At 41.7% G+C, this 27,869-nt stretch overlaps 2 protein-coding genes across 2 annotated transcripts; one reads left to right on the top strand and one right to left on the bottom strand.

Annotated features, from left to right (window-relative positions):
- Nucleotides 1-5: 5 nt before the first annotated feature.
- slc15a5 (solute carrier family 15 member 5) lies at nt 6-24,330 on the top strand. Its single transcript, XM_036969441.2, has 9 exons — nt 6-642; nt 4,012-4,234; nt 14,118-14,287; nt 17,806-18,026; nt 18,233-18,419; nt 18,585-18,773; nt 20,685-20,816; nt 20,967-21,075; nt 21,809-24,330. Exons 1-9 carry the CDS (start codon nt 234-236, stop codon nt 21,951-21,953), a joined length of 1,785 nt encoding a protein of 594 aa, XP_036825336.2. The 5' UTR covers nt 6-233; the 3' UTR covers nt 21,954-24,330.
- LOC110521295 (E3 ubiquitin/ISG15 ligase TRIM25) lies at nt 4,367-10,688 on the bottom strand. Its single transcript, XM_021598758.3, has 6 exons — nt 9,842-10,688; nt 8,755-8,850; nt 8,388-8,633; nt 8,141-8,294; nt 7,143-7,202; nt 4,367-5,216 (listed from the first exon to the last, which is right to left on the bottom strand). The coding sequence occupies exons 1-6, from the start codon at nt 10,415-10,417 to the stop codon at nt 4,684-4,686; spliced, it is 1,665 nt and encodes a 554-aa protein (XP_021454433.1). The 5' UTR covers nt 10,418-10,688; the 3' UTR covers nt 4,367-4,683.
- Nucleotides 24,331-27,869: the final 3,539 nt, after the last annotated feature.

Genomic DNA, 27,869 nt, shown 5'->3' with positions numbered 1-27,869 from the left:
CATCTGAGCCACAACAGAATCAATTACAGAGCACCCAGTGCGGACACTTTGATCACTGACACCCCCATTCCGGTTCCAGACCCACTCACAGAAAGGTGTATAATTCCAGCCCTGGATTCTACAGTAACTCCTCTTCTGAGAAGGAAGGCGCTCCGTCCCAGTGTTCTCTCTCTGTTATTATATTCTCTAGACACATTCAGCCAGCCAGGCAGCCAGATAACCAGGCAGGCAGTATGGTGGCAGTGGACCTCCAAGGGCTGCCTGAAGAGGGGCGGAACTACCATCAGTTGCGTCGGCCCTCCATGGAAGGGGGGCACCACCAGCTGTGTCGGCCCTCCATGACCCCGTGCCCGAGCAGGGGGCTGCCGCAGAAACATCCCCAGCAGACCCGCAAAAAGCTCCAAGTCATCATCTTCATCCTGCTGGTGGAGCTGTTTGAGAGGTTCACCTTCTTTGGGATTGTGTGTAACATGATCCTGTTCTGTACTGTGAAGCTGGGCTATGATCACTACCAGGCTGCTACCGTTAACCTGTGCTTTGTGGGGGCCAGTACACTCACTCCTGTGATGGTGGGATGGTTTGCTGATACCTGCCTTGGGAGAACCAAGGTGCTCTACTTGTGTACTCTGCTCCATCTCTTTGGTAAGGTGCTCCTGTTTGTTTTCAAGGGGAGGGGGATGAGTGGAACATTGATGTTGAACACTCATCCTTGTATATTGGTATAGGGAGTACTTATTGTTCAAACTGATTTAATTCATGGAACATAATTTTCACTGCTTTATTTTCTCAATGCCTAATCCTTATCTATCTCTTAATGCGGAATGACCTCTCTTGGATTATAGTCTCTTAGAGAAACTACACGGTGGAGGGAGAGAGATTAACGTTCTGAGTTTACATGACATTTGCATTGAAGGAGAGGATGTGTGGACTGCACTGCATTATATTGCACTGCAAAACTCTGCGGTCTAGGGCACTGCATTGTGACTGGAAGACCCATGAGGCGGTGCACAATTTGTCCGGGTTAGGCTGAGATTTCCTTGTCCCGTTGCACTCTAGTGACTCCTGTGGTGGGCCGGGTGCATGCACGCTGATGCAGCTGGCTTCAGGGTTAAGCGGGCATTGTGTCAAGAAGCAGTGCGGCTTGGCTGGGTTGTGTTTCGACCTTCGCCTCTCCCGAGTCCGTACGGGAGTTGAAGTGATGGGACAACACTGTAACTACCAATTGGATACCATGAAATTGGGGAGAAAAAAGGGCAAAACATTTTTATAAAGTAAAAAGGACCTCGCTGGCCGGATTGAAGTGCCCGATGGGCCGGTAACGGCCTGCGGGCCGTAATTTCCCCCCCTTTGTCTAGAGACATAGATACATGTACAGTTGATACACTTAGGTTTGAATCATTAAAACTCGTTTTTCAACCACCCCTCAAATTTCTTGTTAACAAACTATAGTTTAAGTCAGTTAGGACATCTACTTTGTGCATGACACAAGTCATTTTTCCGGCAATTTTTTACAGACAGATTATTTCACTTATAATTCACTGTATCGCAATTCCAGTGGGTCTGAAGTTTACATACACTAAGTTGACTGCGCCTTTAAACAGTTTGGAAAATGCCAGAAAAGGATGTCATGGCTTTGGAAGCTTCTGATAGGCTAATTGACGTAATTTGAGTCAATTGGAGGTGTACCTGTGGATGTATTTCAAGGCCTACCTTCAAACTCACTGCCTCTTTGCTTGACATCATGGAAAAATCAAAAGAAATTAGCCAAGACCTCAGAAAACAAATTGTGGACCTCCACAAGTCTGGCTCATCATTGGCAGCAATTTCCAAATGCCTGAAGGTACCACGTTCATCTGTACAAACAATTGTACGCAAGTATAAACACCATGGGATCACGTAGCCATCACACCGCTCAGGAAGGAGACACATTCTGTCTCCTAGAGATGAATGTACTTTGGTGCGAGAAGTGCAAATCAATATATCCACAGTAAAACGAGTCCTACATCGACATAACCTGAAAGGCCTTTTAGCAAGGAAGAAGCCACTGCTCCAAAACCGCCATAAAAAGCCAGACTACGGTTTGCAACTGCACATGGGGACAAAGATCGTACCTTTTGGAGAAATGTCCTCTGGTCTGATGAAACAAAAATAGAACTGTTTGGCCATAATGACCCTCTTTATGTTTTGAGGAAAAAGGGGGAGGCTTGTAAGCCGAAGAACACCATCCCAACCGTGAAGCACTGGGATAGCAGCATCATGTTGTGGGGGTGCTTTGCTGCAGGAGGGACTGGTGCACTTCACAAAATAGATGGCATCATGAGGTAGGAAAATTATGTGGCTGTATTGAAGCAACATCTGAAGACATCAGTCAGGAAGTTAAAGCTTGGTCGCAAATGGGTCTTCCAAATGGACAATGAGCCCAAACATACTTCCAAAGTTGTGGCAAAATGGCTTAAAGACAACAAAGTCAAGGTATTGGAGTGGCCATCATTCTCTCTACTATTATTCTGACATTTCACATTCTTAAAATAAAGTGGTGATCCTAACTGACCTAAGACAGGGAATTTTTACTAGGATAAAATGTCCGGAATTGTGAAAAACTGAGTTTAAATGTATTTGGCTAAGGTGTATGTGAACTTCTGACTTCAACTGTAGATGTACATGGGTCTGAGTGCTGTGGGTGACAAATGCATCAGAGGAATGCATGTGCTCAATGCTAGCAGTTGGACCCTGGATTTGAGCTCAAATCAACCTCATTACTTATGATGACTCATTATTTGAATGTTTTGTCTCACCTCAGAGAAAGCAGCCCGACACACAGTAATAGTATGGGGCAAAGTAGGGGATCTGAGAAGTAGAGCGCTCAGAGGTAATTCAGCCCTAATGTGTCAATTATTTAGAACGGATGATCTATCAATCAAATCTATTTTATAAAGCCCTTTTTCCAACAGCAGTTGTCAGAGTTAGACAACTGAAAATGACAAGGTTCTGAAGAAATAAGTTCTGGAATATTAGAGATAGTGGTGTAACTACAGTTGAGCCCCAGTGCAGGCCTATGCCAACTGACCATAGGAGTCCACCCTGTCTAGCTACATCTCTAAGGACCATGCCTGCTTGTAAAAAGGACTGTTTATTATACCACAACACCTAATGGGTGATCTCTGTGTCCTGGATTACCCCCACACAGCCTATCTAACTAGCCTCAGTCTACCTGACTGGCATCTCAATAACGTTAGATCCAATGAGACTTAACACATAACATAAGGGAATTATGAATGCCGCCAAGTAGACAAAATCATCTAGCTAGCTATGTATTGAGGTCTAAGTCTTGAAAGCTAATATGCCACTTACAATGGCACATTGATTGCAGTACATTAATTATCAGTACATGCCTTTTGTTTGTCATATATTTGTGGTTCAGATCAACTAGCCTAGCTCAACTAGCTAGTTAGCAATTATCTACCTCGATTTAGCAAGTTTTGATTTTCCGACAGTTTGAAATTTTAACTAAATTTGTCCAGATGGCAAAGTACTTAATCTTCCTGGAATATAACTGATTATGTTATTCTTAAACTGACTTATCTGAGTCTGACGGGTCGTATCGAGATATTTGAAAATCATGGAGCTAGCATCTTAGTACAAAAAACGTGCATCTTAGATGATGCAAAAAACGTAGACTTTTCTTCATCTTATACTCTAAATTTAACTTCCTTCTGTTTCCGTATTTACCAACTCTGTCATGTTATGCAGTACATGGCTGAACTTTCAAATGTGTACCCACTTCTACCACCATTTGTCTTACTCCGTGACAACTTCTGTTGGGAAAAGGGCTTTATAAAATACAATTAATTGATGGATCATCCCTTCTAAATAATTGACACATTAGGACTGAATTACCTCTGAGCTCTCTACTTCTCAGATCCCTACTTTGCCCCATACTATTGACATTTTCCCAATCCAAATAAAATCCCTCTAATGAAATTCTGATTCCACTCCCCCGTCCCCCCTCAGGCACTGCCATGCTCCCAGTGGTGGCGTTCCCGTTCGAGGACTTCTACATCGACACGCACAACATGATTCACCAGATGGCGCACCGGGAGCAGCACATCCTGTTCTACACTGGCCTGCTTGCAGCTGCCCTGGGCATCGGGGGCATCCGTGCCATCCTCTGTCCCATGGGGCCATACAAACTACAGGGCTACGACCAGCACCAGCTACTCTCCTTCTTCAACTGGTGGGTTGTTGTATTATAGAGGGGTGTGTATGTGCTCAACAGTGTAGAGGTGATGCCTTGAAACAGTAACTAAACGGTATTATACACATTTAACCTGTTGTATTGGACAAAAAAAAGTCAGAAAAAACAGAGTCAAGGTCATACCATTCTTACTTTAATTGGATTAATCTGACATTAATCAAAAAACACATATGAAGCCATGAGAGCGTGCCCATCTACTAATATAGACGAGCTGAAATTGATTGGTCAATATCTGGAATCAAAAATCAAAATGCTTACAAGCCCTTAACCAAAATATCGGCACTCCTTTTTAAATTATTTTTACAAAAGAATCTGACACAGCATATTTAACAAAAATAAAGTGAGTAAAACGCCAGTAGAGCAAGCCTGGGGTTAGTGTACCAGGACCACAACATGTTAGGAGGGGTTTGAGTGTTGTTAGAGCATTGTCATACTGGCAGGTGGCATATCTTTAGAGATGATCCTAAATCAACTCCAAACCCAGGATAGAGGGGCTCAGTGAATATAGTCTGGACTCTGTGGAGTAGGGCCATTGTGTTAGAGATGCTGTAGAAGGACAGGGTACCTGCCTTGTGGTCCAGGTACACTCCTACTCTGGAGGCGCGGGGGACAGGAATGTTGGTTTTGTTGTTATTATTGTGCCAGAATGAACAACTGGAGGGAGAGCAGACCAAACTCCAGGACTGATCATTGTGTCCAAAACAACAGTCATTGCCCCAACCCTTCCTGCTGATCCCTCTGTATGAGACTGCCACATCAACGATGCCCCCGCTCCACTCTACCTCCCAGTAGCAGGTTTCAGACAGCCCCACTTTGCACAGAGCCTGGTGATAGTAAGTAAACCTGTCTAGATGGTCTGAATAGGCCTGGGCCTTGTCACTCCATGCTATCTCCTTGTTTCTGTTTGACAGAGAGAGAGTTGCACATGCGGTGTTGGGATCCACTTCTATGGTACGATAGTCTGCAAAAGAGGTCGTAAAACATACTAGGTCAGTGCTGTATGTGTGTGTGTGAGAGTGAGATGGGAGGAGGCAAAGAGAGTGCGAAAGAGAGAGAGAAAGGGGAAGGTTGAGAGAGCGAGGCGGTTTATTTGGGAAACCCTTTAGAAGTCACAAGGATGGTGAAGAAGGCACGGGGAAAAGTGGATGCTGTCAAAGTAACCAGGAGTGGTATGGTGTTGATATCATGTCTAATCTCTGCCAACTAAGTGAAAAAGTCTACATACAGTGTGTGCAAAAGGCATGAGGAGGTATGCAATAAATAGGCCATAGGAGCGAATAATTACAATTTAGCAGATTAACACTGGAGTGATAAATGAGCAGATGATGATGTGCAAGTAGAGATACTGGTGTGCAAAAGAGCAGAAAAGTAAATAAAAACAGAATGGGGATGAGGTAGGTAGATTGGGTGGGTGGGCTATTTACAGATGGACTATGTACAGCTGCAGCGATCGGTTAGCTGCTCAGATAGCTGATGTTTAAAGTTGGTGAGGGAAATAAAAGTCTTCAACTTCAGCGATTTTTGCAATTCGTTCCAGTCACTGGCAGCAGAGAAATGGAAGGAAAGGCGGCCAAATGAGGTGTCGGCTTTGGGGATGATCAGTGAGATATACCTGCTGGAACGTGTGCTACGGGTGGGTGTTGTTATCATGACCAGTGAACTGAGATAAGGCGGAGCTTTACCTAGCATAGACTTATAGATTACCTTTAGCCAGTGGGTCTGGCGATTGAATATGTAGCGAGAGCCAGCCGACTAGAGCATACAGGTCGCAGTGGTGGGTGGTATAAGGTGATTTGGGAACAAAACGGATGGCACTGTGATATACTGCATCCAGTTTGCTGAGAAGAGTATTGGAAGCTATTTTGTAGAGGACATCGCCGAAGTCGAGGATCGGTAGGATAGTCAGTTTTACTAGGGTAAGTTTGGCGGCTTGAATGAAGGAGGCTTTGTTGAGAACTAGGAAGCCTATGATTTTGGATTGGAGATGTTTAATATGAGTCTGGAAGGAGAGTTTACAGTCTAACCAGACACCTAGGTATTCATAGTTGTCCACATATTCTAGGTCGGAACCGACTCATCAGACAAAAGAACAGATTTCCACCGGTCTAATGTCCATTGCTTGTGTTTCTTGGCCCAAGCAAGTCTCTTCTTCTTATTGGTGTCCTTTAGTTGTGGTTTCTTTGCTGCAATGAACTGCACTGAGATCTTGTAGAGAGGACTGTATCAGCCTAACAAACCCCTTTTGATTCCGACCATGAAGGCCTGCTTCACGCAGTCTCCCCTGAACAGTTGATGTTGAGATGTGTCTGTTACTTGAACTCTGTGAAGCATGGGCTACAATTTCTGAGGCTGGTAACTCTAATGAACTTATCCTCTGCAGCAGAGGTAACTCTGGGTCTTCCTTTCCTGTGGCGGTCCTCACGAGAGCCAGTTTCATCATAGCGTTTGTTATTTTGTTGACTGCACTTGATTGACTGACCTTCATGTCTTAAGGTAATGATGGACTGTCGTTTCTCTTTGCTTATTTGAGCTGTTCTTGCCATAATATGCACTTGGTCTTTTATCAAATAGGGCTAACTTCTGTATACCACCCCTACATTGTCAAAACACAATTGATTGGCTCAAACGCATTAATACATTCCACAAATTAACATTTAACAAGGCACACGTGTTAAATGAAATGAAGCTGGTTGAGAGAATGCCAAGAGTGTGCAAGAAAATGGTAAAATTAAAGAAAAACCCTTGAATGAGTCCCTCAATATTTCATTTTTGGGAGGTTTATTATCCAGCCGCACAGTAGGTGGTGGAATGCACATGTAATTGTTGTGGAACACCGTTATACCAAAGAAGAAGGAGAGCGCCAGAGGCAAAAATAATTATTACTCACCTTTGAGAAATCCACTTCTCGTACTGTACTCTTGCACAGGTGGTGAAGATGGGTTTGTCACTGTGAAGACAGGTAGAGTTTGAGTCATTCACAAAACTTTTACCTGAGAATTACAAAACTCTTATTACTTTAACCAGAAACGTACCAAGAGAAAGTTCAACCATTATGTATTACTTCTCACTGCAATTCAACCACCTTAATAATGATTTTATGATTTTTCACTTGACATGCTATATGTATAAATTATACTGAACCAAAATATAAATACATTGAAATACATTCATTAGGCCCTAATCTATGTATTTCACATGACTGGGAATTACAGATATAATGCATATGTTGTTCACAGACACGGTATTTCTGTGCATTCAAATTGCCATCGATAAAATGCAATTGTGTTCATTGTCCGTAGCTTATGGCTGCCCATACCATAACACCACCGCCACCATGGGGCACTCTGTTCACAACATTGACATCAGAAAACCGCTTGGTCACACAACGCCATACACGTGGTCTGAGGTTGTGGGGCTGGTTGGATGTACTGCCAAATTCTCTAAAACGCTGTTGGAGGTAGCTTATGGTTGAGAAATTAACATTCAATTATCTGGCAACAGTTCTGGTGGACATTCCTGCAGTCAGTATGCCAATTACACACTCCCTCCAAACTTGAGACATCTGTGGCATTTTGTTGTGACAAAACTGCACATTTTAGAGTGGCCTTTTATTGTCCCCAGCACAAGGTGCACCTGTGTAATGATCATGCTGTTTAATCAGCTTCTTGATATGCCACACCTGTCAGTTGGATGGATTATCTTGGAAAAGGAGAAATGGTCACTAACAGGGATGTAAACAAAGTTTTGCACAACATTTGAGATAAATACTCTATTTTTGAATATGGAACGTTTCTGGGATCTTATATTTTAGCTCATGAAACACGGGATCAACACATGTTGCGTTTATATTTTGGTTCAGTGTAGATAAGATTCTATTAGCCATACACATTTTTTTTTCGAGAGAATTCAACATCTTGTCGGTTTCCTCCTTGCATGTATTTTCCATTCTCTCTTTCTGTTCAGAGACAAATTTCTTCACTGCTTCCAAACTGCTAGGAAATGCCTTTGGTCCAGGAGGGCCACAGAGAGAATCGATACTCTGAAAATAAATTCAGAATGAATTGAGTCAAAGACTTCTGGAGCTCAAACACAATTCACTGACAACATTGTCTAAGACAGAGAGTAAGGTCACCTGGAGGAAATGGATGTGATCCTCTGTGTGTGAGAGCTGCTCCAGCTCAGAATCTCTCCTCTTGAACTCAGCAACCTCCTGCTCTAGTTGCTCCAGGAGTCCTTCAGCCTGACTCACTCCAGCCTTCTCCTGGGCTCTGATCTGCTCCTTCACCTCAGAACACCTTCTCTCAATGGAGCGAATATATGAAAGGATGTGCATGGAACACATTCTCTCAAAGTCATCCACGGCTACCCATGAAGACTCCTGTTAGGACAGAAAAACAGCTCTCACAAGGACTGTGAACCCCCTGTTCCTCTTGGCTCCCCAAACCCAGAGCCCCAGCACCATTGACACCCACATAATTTGAACCTTGATTTAAACTCACCTTAATGGCATCTACAGCCTGTCTCAGCTCCTGCACCTCCTTCTCTTTCCTCTGGGCTCTCTGCTTCCCTTCCTTCTGTGTTTCTCCCAACTGTTGCTGCTCAAAAACACATCACATGACATATTTTACTAGTAGAAACTCTGCCATACCAAACATCACATAACATATTTTACTAATAGAAACCCTGCCATACCGAAAGGAAATCTCTTTGAGAGTTCAGCATACTTATCTGAGTTGCCTACATGTTGGGGTGGTTTCCCAGACACAGATCAAGCCTAATCCCGGACTGAACAGCATGTTGGGGTGGTTGCCCAGACACGGATCAAGCCTCAACCTGGACAGCATTTTAAATTGAGATTCTCTATTAAAGTTGCACTGTGGAGAAATCGCTCAGCCTTTTCCTGGTTGCTAAAACTCTAAAAGTTTGCCTAATTTCAGTTTATGTGACAGAGTGTAGAGAGTGTAGTAGAGTGTAGAGTGTAAGTAGAGTGTAGAGAGTCATTGTACCATCTAAACCGCTGGAAATATATTTTCCATAACCAAAAATATTGTTGTTTCAGCTGTTTGAAGCTGGTGCACAAAAACGAAAGTAAAATAATTTAAGAACGGGAAGCATAGAAATAGCGCATATAGAACATATATACGGCTTCTTGGACTTGCTTTCAAGTAGAATGACAGATCTATAACTCACATTTCTATGTTAATTTGGTCAGGTTGCGCAAAAAGTTACATATTGCCACTTAATGCTTGTTTTTAGTCCAGGACTAGGTTTAATTGGTGTCTGGGAAACCCACCCTTTATGTTTTAGTGAGAGATGAACCTGCCTGGGTTATGTTGCACTTGCTACTCTATAATGGTGGATATTACATTGAAGACATGCTAATAGATTATAGTTTTTGGCCTGGGTTATGTTGCACTTGCTACTCTATAATGGTGGACATTACATTGAAGGCATGCTAATAGATTAGATTTTTTGTTGGATCGGTTGACATTAATGCCATGTGGTTTGATCCGTCCAATAATGATGCAATTCTTTATGTAAACAAATATACTGCATATAATGGGAGAGTAATATTCAACATTTTACCTGTTTCTCAGTCCTCTCTGCTGCAGCTGACACTGTATCATGGCCTTTATGTTCATCCATCAAACACAGCAGACAGATACACTGCTGATCGGTACGACAGTAAACCTCCAACAGTTTGTCATGGTTTGGGCAAATCTTCTCCTGTAGATCTGTCACTGCATTGACAAGCTTATGCTTCTTTAGTGGGGACACATAGTAGTGAGGCTGGAGATGAGTCTCACAGTAAGAGGCCAGACACACCAGACAGGACTTGACAGCTTTGAGTTTTTTCCTAGTGCAGACATCACACTCCACATCTTCAGGTTCAGCATAACAGTGTGCAGGAGTGGTACCTTTGAAATCTGCCATTTTCAAATTCTCCAACACTTCAGCCAGCACGGTGTTTCTCTTCAGAACAGGCCTTGGGGTAAAGGTCTGTCTGCACTGGGGACATCTGTAGACACCTTTCAGATCATCCTGATCCCAGCTTTCTTTAATACAGCCCATACAGTAACTGTGTCCACAGGCAGTAGTCACCGGATCCTTCAGTAGATCCAGACAGACGGAGCAACAGAACAGTTCCTGATTGTCAGCCATTTTAGTGCTTTCACCCGAAAGATGAGCAACAGCTTGTCAAAGATTATTTTCTGTTTCATTGAGGGAGTGGCTTCCTACTGGGCTGTGAAACTCTGTGTCTACAGGGATGTGGTTTGGATGGAAGTCAAACTAAGAAGATGACGTTGCATACAGCTGTGTCTGAAGGGAAAAGTAACCGGATCCTTCAGTAGATCCAGACAGATGGAGCAACAGAACAGTTCCTGATTCTCTGCCATTTCGGTGCTCTCTCTCATAGGTTTTAAGCAATGGCAGTGTCAAATATTACTTTCTGTTTCATTGAGCTCTACACCAGAGGAGAGGGAGTGGCTTCCTACTTGACTGTGTACTCTGTATCTACAGGGGTTGTGGTTTCTTCGATAAGGAAATGTAACAGTATTGGGTAATAGGCAGATATTTATGCCAGTGTTTATGTTACATATTTGAAATACGTTTTTTAATTACTTAGGTCATTTGAATTATGCTGGGCTGAACTACACTGCTGTAATTTGTATTTTCAAAATTCAAAATACTTTTCTATGCTATCTTTTTTATCATGGTTCACATCTTGTGAACCCATTCACCCTTTCACCCTGCAATGGTATCAGAAGTCTGGTAGAACTATGGTGTGATAAGAGTGTCTGCTAAATTAACTAAATGTAAATGTATATGTCCTTTTTTTATAAATACTTTGTTGAGGGAAAATATACTTGAAACGATTGTGATATGTTGCTGTCTCACGCGGCTATCTTGAGGTGATATACTAATGCACCAATTGAAAGTCGCTCTGCCTTTGCCAAGTCGATTTTGCTGCACATGCAGGGTGACTAGAATATTCTGTTTGTTCCCCTGTGCCCAGATAATGACAGTGCTTGTTTCCACCTGATTTTCTAAAACCCATTTCAGGGAAAGCCAGCCCCTGCAATGGTTTCTTATCATGGAATGAATTGCTGTACCGGCTTGAAAATACACAAAAAATGTAAAAAAATCCTGAGTTTGGTGTTTCAGCCCAATGGAAACCTTTCTTATCACAGACTGAATTGCTTGGTCCAGTATAACGCTGAGGAATGGGTCTGGGGAAATGTAACTGCTCTCAAATTCACAAATGGAATACAAAGACGTCTCTATAATATTGCACGAGTAATTCAACCCTGCTAGAGTCTCAGTAGAGAAATTAATGAAAATATGAAAACATAAGGTCAATTAGTTACAAATATACAGTATTACCTAATGCACCCTAGAGCCATTCAACAATTCAGCTATTCAATAATCAAACACAGAAGCCCGAGCACACTTGATGGATTTGACTGGTGAGGAGGTAGGTGTGTTAGCAGACATGGTCACACACACACACACACACACACACACACACACAGACACACACACACACACACACACACACGGGCAGTATTTCTGTTACATGTATTTGAAATATGTATATTGTAATTTTAATAACACTGAACTACACTCCAATGTAATTTGTATTTTCAAGCTCGAAAATGTAAGCCCCTTGGGTGCTGCCATAGAGTTACATTAGAAGTGCCCATCCAAGAAGGCTCAAATTCTTAGCTAGCAGGCTATCAGTCATCATCATGAATCAAGTCGACAAACTATTGGCAAATCCTTTTTAATCCTTGTCATATGAAGAGAAATAATGTAGAGAAAAACGTATCGGTGCTCACCGACCATTGGATAAACATAAACAAGCTTAAATGGATAAACATTCAATATCGGCCATGGTGTCAAGCATGACTTCTGCAGCACTCAAAACAACCTGAAACTCAGAACTGAGAAATCTGACTTCAGTAAGTTCAAGACAACTGGTAACTCTGGAAAAAAAAACGATCTCCGACTGGGCAAATAGGTTTTTGAACAGTCATCCAACTCGGAATTGCAAGTCGGAAACTTGGGCCTCTTTCTAGAGCGCCGACATGAAGATCACTGACGTCATCATGATTCAAACTTGTTTTTTTTCAGAGTTCCCAGTTGTCTTGAAAGCACCATAAATCCAGAGAATGCTGGACTTTGATGACAAAGTTTGATGACAAAATTTGCCCACAAAGGACCACAGCGCTACCTTCCTGTTCAAGTGAGCACAGCACAAGGTGAGTCCAAAAATGTATTGTATGCTGCTGCATAAATTATGTAATATGCTAGGGAGTTATGTATACTGTAGATAAGAAAGTAATACTAATTGTATGTTGTGTAGTAAGCTGTTAGTAGCCCATGTGCCTCACCCTAATAATTTGGTCCCGTTTGCCCTCTTAATTTTGCCTACTGTTCTGACTTGGTGGTGCACATGTAGCCTATAACATGTTTTAGAGAAATGTAATATTAATCATTGAATATCGTAAGAGCTTTCATTGTCTGCTTATATGCCCCCTTTATCTATCCTACGGTTCTCACTTGGTGTACAAGGAGAATACTATAAGAATGACCAATGTTCTGAATTCTGTCGCAGTACATTTTAAAAGTGCTGAACAAATAGTTATAATGACTACGTCCGTCCTAGCTCGCTCATTAATGTCTTTATCTAAATTATGGATTGCCTCTTATCCGCTCGTCGTCCCCTTATGCCATACTTTGTACATCTCAATTGTCAGTTAAAACCACATTTGTTTAAGCAAGTCAGTCATACCAGCTATGTTTTTTTAAAGGAATGAACTGGTTCGCTGCCAGACAAGGCTCCGCTGATAGCTAGGTGTAGCAGTGGTAAGGTGTAGGGACTGCTGTTGGGACAGCTTTAATTGTGTGGGCACTGTTGGTCCCCGTTATAGTGCAATTAATGTATTGTTTAGTGTTGTGTTGTGTGTTTGCTGGCATGCATCAAAACATTTTGGGGGAGGTTGTTTGCCCCACCAAGATTTACATGCTAAAATTGCTACTGGATAGGGGTATGGTTTTAAGTTTGTTGGTGGCTGGCTGACTCTCCCAAGATACCAGTGCAGATATAAATCAGCAGGGAGTATGAGATCTTCTCTGCTAGTGTGGGCTTTTTTGCGCTTAGCAATGTGCTGTGCCGCAAGGTATGATGCGCAATGTGCCTTTCTTGTACCGTGTGTGTTGAGAAATCTGTAATTTCTTTGCGTCAGTGTGTGTGTGTGTGTGTGTTGTGACCCCCAGTTGAGAATCACAAAAAATGTAAAAGTAAAAAAGAACAGTTGAAAAGCATGCTGGGTATTAAAATAATGACCTCCGCACCCATAAGAAGGCCAATAATAATACCCCGTGTGCTTTGTAATTGACCATTTTTTTTATTTAAATGTTAATGTTTGTCGTTTAGCAGACACTCATAACCAGAGCAACTTACAAGGCATTCAACTAAGGTACAGTAGATAAACAACCACATATTACAGTCAAAGCAAGTAAAACAACTAAATGTTAACATTACTGAGAATGTTGTAGTGAAGGTGTGTACTTGCAAATGTATTTACCTGTATGTATTTACCTGTATGTATTTGTAGTTTATCTAACTACAACTACAGAAGTATTTTGTATTGTAGTTTGATACATCGTTCTTTAGAGTATATTGTATTGGTAACAAGATCAATTTTGATATTTCATTTGCCAGTCTCTGTGAGGATATATAGTCTCTCAGTGACTAGCTGATTTGGTTAAGGGTACCAAGATTAATGTGGAGATCACAGGGTACTTCATTCCAAAACGTTTCCCCTCAAGCCTGGTTGTAATGTTGTCCTCTCAGGTTCTACTGGCTGGTGAACCTGAACTCCACGATAGTGTTTTTGGGTATCGCCTACATCCAGCAGTCAGTGGCCAACAACCTGGGCTTCCTCATCCCCTTCATGTCTGTGCTGCTGATGCTCATCGCCATACACATGGTCAGCAACAACCTTATCTTCAGGCCCAAGAAAGGTAACACAACCTTAACCTCACCTTCAGGCCCAAGAAAGGTTAACACAATCTCAGACAGTCTCACCTTTGCGTTACAGTGTATGCATATACCTACAGTGCCTTGCGAAAGTATTCGGCCCCCTTGAATTTTGCGACCTTTTGCCACATTTCAGGCTTCAAACATAAAGATATAAAACTGTATTTTTTTGTGAAGAATCAACAACAAGTGGGACACAATCATGAAGTGGAACGACATTTATTGGATATTTCAAACTTTTTTAACAAATCAAAAACTGAAAAATTGGGCATGCAAAATTATTCAGCCCCTTTACTTTCAGTGCAGCAAACTCTCTCCAGAAGTTCAGTGAGGATCTCTGAATGATCCAATGTTGACCTAAATGACTAATGATGATAAATACAATCCACCTGTGTGTAATCAAGTCTCCGTATAAATGAACCTGCACTGTGATAGTCTCAGAGGTCCGTTAAAAGCGCAGAGAGCATCATGAAGAACAAGGAACACACCAGGCAGGTCCGAGATACTGTTGTGAAGAAGTTTAAAGCCGGATTTGGATACAAAAAGATTTCCCAAGCTTTAAACATCCCAAGGAGCACTGTGCAAGCGATAATATTGAAATGGAAGGAGTATCAGAACACTGCAAATCTACCAAGACCTGGCCGTCCCTCTAAACTTTCAGCTCATACAAGGAGAAGACTGATCAGAGATGCAGCCAAGAGGCCCATGATCACTCTGGATGAACTGCAGAGATCTACAGCTGGGGTGGGAGACTCTGTCCATAGGACAACAATCAGTCGTATATTGCACAAATCTGGCCTTTATGGAAGAGTGGCAAGAAGAAAGCCATTTCTTAAAGATATCCATAAAAAGTGTTGTTTAAAGTTAGCCACAAGCCACCTGGGAGACACACCAAACATGTGGAAGAAGGTGCTCTGGTCAGATGAAACCAAAATTGAACTTTTTGGCAACAATGCAAAACGTTATGTTTGGCGTAAAAGCAACACAGCTCATCACCCTGAACACACCATCCCCACTGTCAAACATGGTGGTGGCAGCATCATGGTTTGGGCCTGCTTTTCTTCAGCAGGGACAGGGAAGATGGTTAAAATTGATGGGAAGATGGATGGAGCCAAATACAGGACCATTCTGGAAGAAAACCTGATGGAGTCTGCAAAAGACCTGAGACTGGGACGGAGATTTGTCTTCCAACAAGACAATGATCCAAAACATAAAGCAAAATCTACAATGGAATGGTTCAAAAATAAACATATCCAGGTGTTAGAATGGCCAAGTCAAAGTCCAGACCTGAATCCAATCGAGAATCTGTGGAAAGAACTGAAAACTGCTGTTCACAAATGCTTTCCATCCAACCTCACTGAGCTCGAGCTGTTTTGCAAGGAGGAATGGGAAAAAATTTCAGTCTCTCGATGTGCAAAACTGATAGAGGCATACCCCAAGCAACTTACAGCTGTAATCACAGCAAAAGGTGGCGCTACAAAGTATTAACTTAAGGGGGCTGAATAAATTTTGCACGCCCAATTTTACAGTTTTTGATTTGTTAAAAAAGTTTGAAATATCCAATAAATGTCGTTCCACTTCATGATTGTGTCCCACTTGTTGTTGATTCTTCACAAAAAAATACCGTTTTATATCTTTATGTTTGAAGCCTGAAATGTGGCAAAAGGTCGCAAAGTTCAAGGGGGTCTATTCCACAAGTTACCACTGGCTAAATCTATTATGTTAAAATGTCTATTTACTGTGTTCCATCTGACTGCACAATCCACTTTCTCATCAGCCCAGCCAGGCAATTTATAAACTTGATCTCCACTATTAAATGCATCTAGACATTATCTCACATTTATTTTAGACTAACATTTAGTTTTCAACAACGGGGATTTGTATAAACCTTGATGTCTGCCTCTGCGACATTTGCAACTTTATTTCAATATTCAAATTCAACCCATAGTAATGAGCATGTCGGGAGTCGAAACAAGACAGACAAACAGGCGGAGTTTCTCAGCCAGTCGAAATCATGAATCAGCTAGCAAAATTGTTATGTATACACAGAATACAAAGAAATGTCATTTGAAAAAAGGTCAAACGAAACAAAGTGCAGCTGGTTTACAGTCTTTACAGCTTCAGTTTGAAGTGATTGTGCTAGCTGTGTTGTTGGCTAGCACCTCTGAACAACATTGTCCTGACGAGAGAGCACATTCTCTATGTCAGGCGAAAAAAGTGCCTCATTAGCTCATTGTTATTGTTATGGATATCCAAATAAATGTCACTAGAATACAGCTTGAACAAATGCAAATGCAGCTACTTTGTTGTTATTCTGGCTGCACTGTTTGACGTGACAGTAAGTTAGCATTAGCTGGCAAGCAAGGGAAAAGAACGTTGCTAGCCAGTATGGCAATGGAACATTTAGAAGGAACGACTGGGTCGCGTCCATAGATACAGAACAAAAAGACTAAACAACTGGGTCGTATCCAATCTTAAGTGACCGCACCATATACATTCCTCCTACACATAACAGGCTCAGGTTGAAAGTCATGCGTCCTCCGATACACAACCCAACCAAGCCGCACTGCTTCTTAACACAGCGCGCATCCAACCCAGAAGCCAGCCGCACCAATGTGCACCTGGCAACCTTGGTTAGCATGCACTGCACACAGGAGTCGCTGGTGCGTGATGAGACAAGGCCAAACCCTCCCTAACCCGGACGACGCTAGGCCAAGTGTGCGTGGCCCCACGGACCTCCCGTTCGCGACAGAGCCTGGGCGTGAACCCAGAGTTCACCCAGAGGTGGCACAGCTGGCGCACAGCACCCTTAACCACTGCGCCACCCAGGAGGCCTGACTATATATACTCCCGTACGGGAGTTGTAGCGATGAGACAAGATAGTAGCTACTAACAATTGGATACCATGAAATTGGGGAGAAAAAGGGGTAAAATAAAAACAAGTATATATAGTCCACTTTAGGCAGGAATTTAAGTGATGTGGGTAATAAACTGTTCCTTCTCCCTTATTGTAACCTGACCTGGAGCCTTATTAATCCACAGCTCTCCACCCTTATCAGTGACGGCAATCATGTCTGGTTTCAGTCGTTGGGTTGTAATTTGAAATACTTGCTACACCAGAAGTTAAATGTTATGTATAGGAGGAATGTATATGGTGCGGTCACTTAAGATTGGATACGACCCAGTTGTTCAGTCTTTTTGTTCTGTATCTATGGACGCGACCCAGTCGTTCCTTCTAAATGTTCCATTGCCATACTGGCTAGCAACGTTATTTTCCCTTGCTTGCCAGCTAGCCAACTAATGCTAACTTACTGTCACGTCAAACAGTGCAGCCAGAATAACAACAAAGTAGCTGCAAGTTGTATTCTAGCTGGTGGGAACATGTTTTTGTCTGTTCAGCTGTCTGACCCATTGGGTGAAAGAACTTGGTTTGAGCTTTCCATAGTTGTCAGTTAGTTTTTATTCTGTTTATTTAGAACCTTACATTTTGGTTGTTGTGCAGGCAGTTCCCTGCTGACCACTCTGGGGGTGTTCCTGAACTCTCTGAAGATGTGCTGCCTGCACTACCGCCACCTGGGTGGAGACGTAGCCAGCTGGCTGGACCGCGCCAAGGAGAACAACGGGGGGTGCTACAGTGAGACACACGTGGAGAACGTCAAGGTCCTGGCAAGGCTCTTCCCCCTGTACGGCTTGCAGATACTGTACCGCGCCTGCATCACTCAGGCAGGTCAATGTAATGGAGAACATCAGGCCTCTTCACTGACATGCTTCACAGGAGATTTTTACAACATTTTCAGGTCCTTATTTTAGTGGAAAGTGCAAATACATCATTTTTCAGATATTCGGGGTAAAAAAGGCAAATCTATAATGCTTATTTATGATCAAAAAAGATGCCATAGAATCTGTTATTAGCCTGACCTCTTCCACAGATTCCATCAGGTTACTACATTCAGACCATGAACTCTAACCTGCACCTGAATGGCTTCCTCCTGCCCATTGGTGCCATGAACCTCATCAGCATCCTACCTCTGCTGCTGCTAGCCCCTCTCATGGAGTGTGTCACCTCCTGCTACCTGTCCATGGAGAAAACACCTTTCTCCCCCGCCAGAGTCATCAGTAGGCATGCACACATGGCATACACACACAGATACACACGGCACACAAGCATGCACACACATGCACAAATACCACCCTCATCAGTGACTCAGTCAATGTTAATGTCTCTCTCTCCATATCTCTCTCTGTTTCTCTCCCTCTCCCCTCCCTCCTCTCCTCTCTCAGCACTGGGTCATGCCTGTGCAGCTCTGTCTGTCCTGGTAGCTGGCCTGTTTGAGGTCCACAGGAAGGGCTATCCTCTGACGGAGCAGGCCCTGTCAGGGAAGGTGCTCCAGGTGTCCTCCATGGCCTGCATCCAGCTGGCTCCCCAGTACATCCTACTGGGTCTAGCTGAGGCCCTTGTCACCCCCTCCTGTGAGTGACGGAGAGCCAGCATGTATTTCTGACACACCTATTGCTGCTACACTGTTCGTACACAGAGACAAACTGGGTGTAACATTTAGAATGTCAATGAACAGCATACAGTTGAAGTCGGATGTTTACATACACCTTAGCCAAATACATTTAAACTCAGTTTTTCACAATTCCTGACATTTAATCCAAGTAAAAATTCCCTGTCTTAGGTTAGTTAGGAGCACCACTTTATTTTAAGAATGTGAAATGTCGGAAATAATAGTAGAGAGAATGATTTATTTCAGCTTTTATTTCTTTCATCACATTCCCAGTGGGTCAGAAGTTTACATACACTCAATTAGTATTTGGTACCATTGCCTTTAAATTGTTGAACTTGGGTTAAATGTTTCGGGTAGCCTTCCACAAGCTTCCCACAATAAGTTGGGTGAATTTTGGCCCATTCCTCCTGACAGACTAGGCCTCCTTGCTCGCACACGCTTTTTCAGTTCTGCCCACACATTTTCTATAGGACTGAGGTCAGGGCTTTGTGATGGCCACTCCAATACCTTTACTTTGTTGTCCTTAAGCCATTTTGCCACAACTTTGGAAGTATGCTTGGCATCATTGTCTATTTGGAAGACCCATTTGCGACGAAGCTTTAACTTCGTGACTATTGTCTTGAGATGTTGCTTCAATATATCCACATAATTTTCCTCCCTCATGATGCCATCTATTTTGTGAAGTGCACCAGTCCCTCCTGCAGCAAAGCACCCGCACAACATGATGCTGCCACCACCGTGCTTCACGGTTGGGATGGTGTTCTTCAGCTTGCAAGCTTCCCCCTTTTTCCTCCAAACATAATGATGGTCATTATGGACAAACAGTTCTATTTTTGTTTCATCAGACCAGAGGGCATTTCTCCAAAAAGTACGATCTTTGTCCCCATGTGCAGTTACAAACCGTAGTCTGGCTTTTTTATGGCGGTTTTGGAGCAGTGGCTTCTTCCTTGCTGAGCGGCCTTTCAGGTTATGTCGATATAGGACTCGTTTTGCTGTGGATATAGATACTTTTGTACCAGGCTCCTCCAACATCTTCACAAGGTCCTTTGCTGTTGTTCTGGGATTGATTTGCACTTCTCGCACCAAAGTACGTTCATCTCTAGGAGACAAAACGCATTGACTTCCTGAGTAGTATGACGGCTGTGTTGTCCCATAGTGTTTATACTTGCGTACTATTGTTTGTACAGATGAACGTGGTACCTTCAGGCATTTGGAAATTGCTCCCAATGATGAACCAAACTTGTGGAGGTCTACAATTTTTTCCTGAGGTCTTGAATGATTTATTTTGATTTTCCCATGATGTCAAGCAAAGAGGCACTGAGTTTGAAGGTATGCATTGAAATACATCCTCAGGTACACCTCCAATTGATTCAAATTATGTCAATTAGCCTATCAGAAGCTTCTGAAGCCATGACATCATTTTCTGGAATTTTCCAAGCTGTTTTAATGCACAGTCAGCTTAGTGTATGTAAACTTCTGACCCACTGGAATTGTGATACAGTGAATTATAAGTGAAATAATCTGTCTGTAAACAATTGTTGGAAAAATTACTTGTGTCATGCACAAAGTAGATGTCCTAACCGATTTGCCAAAACTATGGTTTGTTAACAAGAAATTTGTTGAGTGGATGAAAAATGAGTTTTAATGACTCCAACCTAAGTGTATGTAATATTTTGACTTCAACTGTATGTCGTTGGGATGAAGTTAGACTCTGGAGAGTCAGGAACCAACTGCCAACATGGAGGATAGTATTGTGAACTCTGGAAGCTAGGGTTAGGATGACCCCTACTGGTGTATTACAGACAGACAAGGGACGTTTGAACCGAATGAAGGCGTATTCCTCTTCCCAGCCTTCTTCTCTTCTCTGTTCCAGGCTCTGTGATCTCCTTCCACCTGACACCCAGTCATATCAGAGGCATCTCCCTGCACTTCCTCACCCTGTCCTACGGAGGGGGCTGTTTCCTTGGAGCCCTCATCATCCAGCTGGTCTACCTACTCTCTGGAGGTAAAGGCTTCTCTATCAGATGCATCATTGTAACCATAGAAACTGAAGAGGAACATACATTCATGTTGGAATAGTTGATGGGGGTCTGTCTGTATTATGGTGATTCAGTCCTATGGCCACTGATAGTACTGTTCTCCTGTCCAACTACAGGTAACTGGTACCCAAACACACTGCATGAAGGGAATCTGGAGCATTTTTTCTTCTTCTTAGCCATGTTGATGACCATAAACACTCTGGTGTTCTGGTGGATATCTTACAGGTGCAGTATGAGATTCTCTCATATGTAAATATAAATATAGTCCATGCAGATGAGTCAAAAGAGATGAGGAAGCCATTTTATTTCTTTAAATCTTGTGTTCAAGATTTTCAGTGATACAAATTTGAGAATTTCCTTGACACCTTGAGGTGACCTGAGCAAAGTATCAATATAGTCTGTGCAGATGAGACAGGTGACAGTATTGAGACAGGTGACAGTATTGAGACAAGTGACTGTATTAAGACTGGTGACTGTATTGGGACAGGTGACAGTATTGAGACAGGTGACAGTATTGAGACAGGTGACAGTATTGAGAGTATTGAGACAGGTGACAGTATTGAGAGGTGACAATATTGAGAGATGACAGTATTGAGGCAGGTGACCGTATTGAGACACTTGACTGTGTTGAGACAGGTGACCGTGTTGAGACAGGTGACCGTGTTGAGACAGGTGACCGTATTGAGACAGGTGACAGTATTGAGACAAGTGAGAGTGTAGAGGCAGGTGACAGTGTTGAGAAAGATGACAGTATTAAGACAGGTGACAGCATTGAAAAAGGTGACAGTATTGAGACAGGTGACAGTATTGAGACAGGTGACAATATTGAGACAGGTGACAGTATTGAGACAGGTGACAGTATTGAGACAGGTGACAGTATTGAGACACGACAGTATTTAGACAGGTGACAGTATTGAGACAGATCCACACTAGCATTATTTCCTTCCCTGTGTCCCAGGTACCTAGACCTGAGTGTGATGCAGAGTAGAGGAGTAGGAAGCAGCCTTCTGGCAGAGAAGCTACTGCAGTACAAGAACTGCCTGCGATTCTACGACACCATGGAACGCTCCTCCACAATAGCCTCCATAGAAACAGTGTTGTGACCTCTACACTACCTTCATCCCCTGTAGAGCTGGAGTTCCACTTGGTTTATTTATGTACACTACATGACCAAAAGTATGTGGACCCCTGCTTGTCAAACATCTCCCAACATCATGGGCATTAATATGGAGTTGGACCCCCCTTTCCTGCTATAACAGCCTCTACTCTTCTGGGAAGGCTTTCCACTAGATGTTGGAACATTGCTGCGGGGACTTGCTTCCATTCTGCCACAAGAGCATTTGTGAGGTCCGGCACTGATGTTTGGCAATTAGGCCTTCCCCAAAAAGCACAGAATTGTCTAGAATGTCATTGTATGCTGTAGCGTTAAGATGTCCCTTTACTGGAACTAAGAGGTCTAGCCCTAACAGTGAAAAACAGCCCCAGACCATTATTCCTCCTCCTCCACCAAGCTTTATACTTGGCACCATACGTTGGGGCAGGTAACGTTCTCCTGGCATCTGCCAAACCCAGATTCGTCCGTTGGACTACCAAATGGTGAAGCTTGATTCATCATTCCAGAGAACGCATATCCACTGCTCCAGAGACCAATGGTGGCAAGTTTTACACTACTCCAGCCGACGCTTGGCATTGCGCACGTGATCTTAGTCTTGTGTGTGGCTACTAGGCCATGGAAACCCATTTCATGAAGCTCCTGGTGAACAGTTATTGTGCTGACGTTGCTTCTAGAGGCAGTTTGGAACTCGATACTGAGTGTTGCAACCGAGGACAGACGATTTCTACGCGTTACGTGCTTCAGGACTTGGCAGTCCCGTTCTGTGAGCTTGTGTGGCCTACTACTTCGAGGCTGACCCGTTGTTGTTCCTAGACGTTTCCACAATAACAGCACTTACAGTTGACCAAGGCAGCTCTAGCATGGCAGAAATTTGAACTGACTTGTTGGAAAGGTGGCATCCTATGACGGTGCCACGTTGAAACTCAATGAGCTATTCAGTAAGGTCATTCTTCTGCCAATGTTTATCTATGGAGATTGCATGGCTGTGTGCTCAATGTTATACACCTGTCAGCAACGGGTGTGGCTGAAGTAGCAAAATCCAATAATTTGAAGGGGTGTCCACATTCTTTAATATATATATTATATGTACAGTACTGTGTATTCATTTCATTGATGGTCAGTTTAGATCAGTGGTATTCAACAGTCAGTTTTAGACAGTCAGTTTAGATCAGGGGTATTCAACAGTCAGTTTTAGACAGTCAGTTTAGATCAATAGTTTTCAATTGTCCGTTTTAGACAGTCAGTTTAGATCAGTGGTATTCAACAGTCAGTTTAGATCAGTGGTATTCAACAGTCAGTTTAGATCAGTGGTATTCAACAGTCAGTTTAGATCAGTAGTTTTCAATTGTCCGTTTTAGACAGTCAGTTTAGATCAGTGGTATTCAACAGTCAGTTTTAGATAGTCAGTTTAGATCAGTGGTTTTCAACAGTCAGTTTAGATCAGTGTTATTCAACAGTCAGTTTTAGACAGTCAGTTTAGATCAGTGGTATTCAACAGTCAGTTTTAGACAGTCAGTTTAGATCAGTGGTATTCAACAGTCAGTTTTAGATAGTCAGTTTAGATCAGTGGTTTTCAACAGTCAGTTTAGATCAGTGTTATTCAACAGTCAGTTTTAGACAGTCAGTTTAGATCAGTGGTATTCAACAGTCAGTTTTAGACAGTCAGTTTAGATCAGTGGTATTCAACAGTCAGTTTTAGACAGTCAGTTTAGATCAGTGGTATTCAACAGTCAGTTTAGATCAGTGGTATTCAACAGTCAGTTTTAGACAGTCAGTTTAGATCAGGGGTATTCAACAGTCAGTTTTAGACAGTCAGTTTAGATCAGGGGTATTCAGCAGTCAGTTTTAGACAGTCAGTTTAGATCAAGGGTATTCAACAGTCAGTTTTAGACAGTCAGTTTAGATCAGTGGTATTCAACAGTCAGTTTAGATCAGGGGTATTCAACAGTCAGTTTTAGACAGTCAGTTTAGATCAGGGGTATTCAACAGTCAGTTTTAGACAGTCAGTTTAGATCAGTGGTATTCAACAGTCAGTTTTAGACAGTCAGTTTAGATCAGGGGTATTCAACAGTCAGTTTTAGACAGTCAGTTTAGATCAGTGGTATTCAACAGTCAGTTTTAGACAGTCAGTTTAGATCAGTGGTATTCAACAGTCAGTTTAAATGGTATGAAAACTTTTTAAAACCCATTTTTTCCACAATAAGACTTTGATTACCACTGGTTTAAATTGTCATAGCGCGTTGGACTAGTAACTGAAAGGTTGCAAGTTCGAATCCCCGAGCTGACAATGTACAAATCTGTCATTCTGTCATTCACTTTTGTTCTTAACTGACTTGCCTAGTTAAATAAAAGTCAAATACATCAAATATTTGTCTCCATGGATATGATGTGGGAGTGTATTATGTACTGTCTATTAGTCTACATGGATATGATGTGGGAGTGTATTATGTACTGTCTATTAGTCTACATGGACATGATGTGGGAGTGTATTATGTACTGTCTATTAGTCTACATGGATATGATGTGGGAGTGTATTATGTACTGTCTATTAGTCTACATGGATATGATGTGGGAGTGTATTATGTACTGTCTATTAGTCTACATGGATATGATGTGGGAGTGTATTATGTACTGTCTATTAGTCTACATGGATATGATGTGGGAGTGTATTATGTACTGTCTATTAGTCTACATGGACATGATGTGGGAGTGTATTATGTACTGTCTATTAGTCTACATGGATATGATGTGGGAGTGTATTATGTACTGTCTATTAGTCTACATGGATATGATGTGGGAGTGTATTATGTACTGTCTATTAGTCTACATGGACATGATGTGGGAGTGTATTATGTACTGTCTATTAGTCTACATGGATATGATGTGGGAGTGTATTATGTACTGTCTATTAGTCTACATGGATATGATGTGGGAGTGTATTATGTACTGTCTATTAGTCTACATGGATATGATGTGGGAGTGTATTATGTACTGTCTATTAGTCTACATGGATATGATGTGGGAGTGTATTATGTACTGTCTATTAGTCTACATGGACATGATGTGGGAGTGTATTATGTACTGTCTATTAGTCTACATGGATATGATGTGGGAGTGTATTATGTACTGTCTATTAGTCTACATGGATATGATGTGGGAGTGTATTATGTACTGTCTATTAGTCTACATGGACATGATGTGGGAGTGTATTATGTACTGTCTATTAGTCTACATGGATATGATGTGGGAGTGTATTATGTACTGTCTATTAGTCTACATGGATATGATGTGGGAGTGTATTATGTACTGTCTATTAGTCTACATGGACATGATGTGGGAGTGTTATGTACTGTCTATTAGTCTACATGGATATGATGTGGGAGTGTATTATGTACTGTCTATTAGTCTACATGGATATGATGTGGGAGTGTATTATGTACTGTCTATTAGTCTACATGGATATGATGTGGGAGTGTATTATGTACAGTCTATTAGTCTACATGGACATGATGTGGGAGTGTATTATGTACTGTCTATTAGTCTACATGGATATGATGTGGGAGTGTATTATGTACTGTCTATTAGTCTACATGGATATGATGTGGGAGTGTATTATGTACTGTCTATTAGTCTACATGGATATGATGTGGGAGTGTATTATGTACAGTCTATTAGTCTACATGGACATGATGTGGGAGTGTATTATGTGTATATGTACTGTCTATTAGTCTACATGGATATGATGTGGGAGTGTATTATGTACAGTCTATTAGTCTACATGGATATGATGTGGGAGTGTATTATGTACTGTCTATTAGTCTACATAGATATGATGTGGGAGTGTATTATGTACTGTCTATTAGTCTACATGGATATGATGTGGGAGTGTATTATGTACTGTCTATTAGTCTACATGGATATGATGTGGGAGTGTATTATGTACTGTCTATTAGTCTACATGGATATGATGTGGGAGTGTATTATGTACAGTCTATTAGTCTACATGGACATGATGTGGGAGTGTATTATGTACTGTCTATTAGTCTACATGGATATGATGTGGGAGTGTATTATGTACAGTATATTAGTCTACATGGACATGATGTGGGAGTGTATTATGTACTGTCTATTAGTCTACATGGACATGATGTGGGAGTGTATTATGTACTGTCTATTAGTCTACATGGATATGATGTGGGAGTGTATTATGTACTGTCTATTAGTCTACATGGATATGATGTGGGAGTGTATTATGTGTATATGTACTGTCTATTAGTCTACATGGATATGATGTGGGAGTGTATTATGTACAGTCTATTAGTCTACATGGATATGATGTGGGAGTGTATTATGTACAGTCTATTAGTCTACATGGACATGATGTGGGAGTGTATTATGTACTGTCTATTAGTCTACATGGATATGATGTGGGAGTGTATTATGTACTGTCTATTAGTCTACATGGATATGATGTGGGAGTGTATTATGTACTGTCTATTAGTCTACATGGATATGATGTGGGAGTGTATTATGTGTATATGTACTGTCTATTAGTCTACATGGATATGATGTGGGAGTGTATTATGTACTGTCTATTAGTCTACATGGATATGATGTGGGAGTGTATTATGTGTATATGTACTGTCTATTAGTCTACATGGATATGATGTGGGAGTGTATTATGTGTTGTCTATTAGTCTACATGGACATGATGTGGGAGTGTGTTATGTACTGTCTATTAGTCTACATGGACATGATGTGGGAGTGTATTATGTACTGTTTATTAGTCTACAGTACATGGACATGATGTGGGAGTTTATTATGTACAGTCTATTAGTCTACATGGACATGATGTGGGAGTGTATTATGTACTGTCTATTAGTCTACATGGATATGATGTGGGAGTGTGTTATGTACTGTCTATTAGTCTACATGGACATGATGTGGGAGTTTATTATGTACAGTCTATTAGTCTACATGGACATGATGTGGGAGTGTATTATGTACTGTCTATTAGTCTACATGGATATGATGTGGGAGTGTGTTATGTACTGTCTATTAGTCTACATGGACATGATGTGGGAGTGTATTATGTACTGTTTATTAGTCTACAGTACATGGACATGATGTGGGAGTTTATTATGTACTGTCTATTAGTCTACATGGATATGATGTGGGAGTGTATTATGTACAGTCTATTAGTCTACATGGACATGATGTGGGAGTGTATTATGTACTGTCTATTAGTCTACATGGATATGATGTGGGAGTGTATTATGTACTGTCTATTAGTCTACATGGATATGATGTGGGAGTGTATTATGTACTGTCTATTAGTCTACATGGATATGATGTGGGAGTGTATTATGTACAGTATATTAGTCTACATGGATTTGATGTGGGAGTGTATTATGTACTGTCTATTAGTCTACATAGATATGATGTGGGAGTGTATTATGTACTGTCTATTAGTCTACATGGATATGATGTGGGAGTGTATTATGTACTGTCTATTAGTCTACATGGATATGATGTGGGAGTGTATTATGTACTGTCTATTAGTCTACATGGATATGATGTGGGAGTGTATTATGTACAGTCTATTAGTCTACATGGACATGATGTGGGAGTGTATTATGTACTGTCTATTAGTCTACATGGATATGATGTGGGAGTGTATTATGTACAGTCTATTAGTCTACATGGATATGATGTGGGAGTGTATTATGTGTATATGTACTGTCTATTAGTCTACATGGATATGATGTGGGAGTGTATTATGTACTGTCTATTAGTCTACATGGATATGATGTGGGAGTGTATTATGTACAGTCTATTAGTCTACATGGACATGATGTGGGAGTGTATTATGTACTGTCTATTAGTCTACATGGATATGATGTGG

This window comes from Oncorhynchus mykiss, chromosome 4 (genome assembly GCF_057628025.1).
Source record: "Oncorhynchus mykiss isolate SJ-2025 chromosome 4, ASM5762802v1, whole genome shotgun sequence".
Classification (NCBI taxonomy): Eukaryota; Metazoa; Chordata; class Actinopteri; order Salmoniformes; family Salmonidae; genus Oncorhynchus; species Oncorhynchus mykiss.
This window is presented reverse-complemented; position numbering and strand designations above follow the sequence as displayed.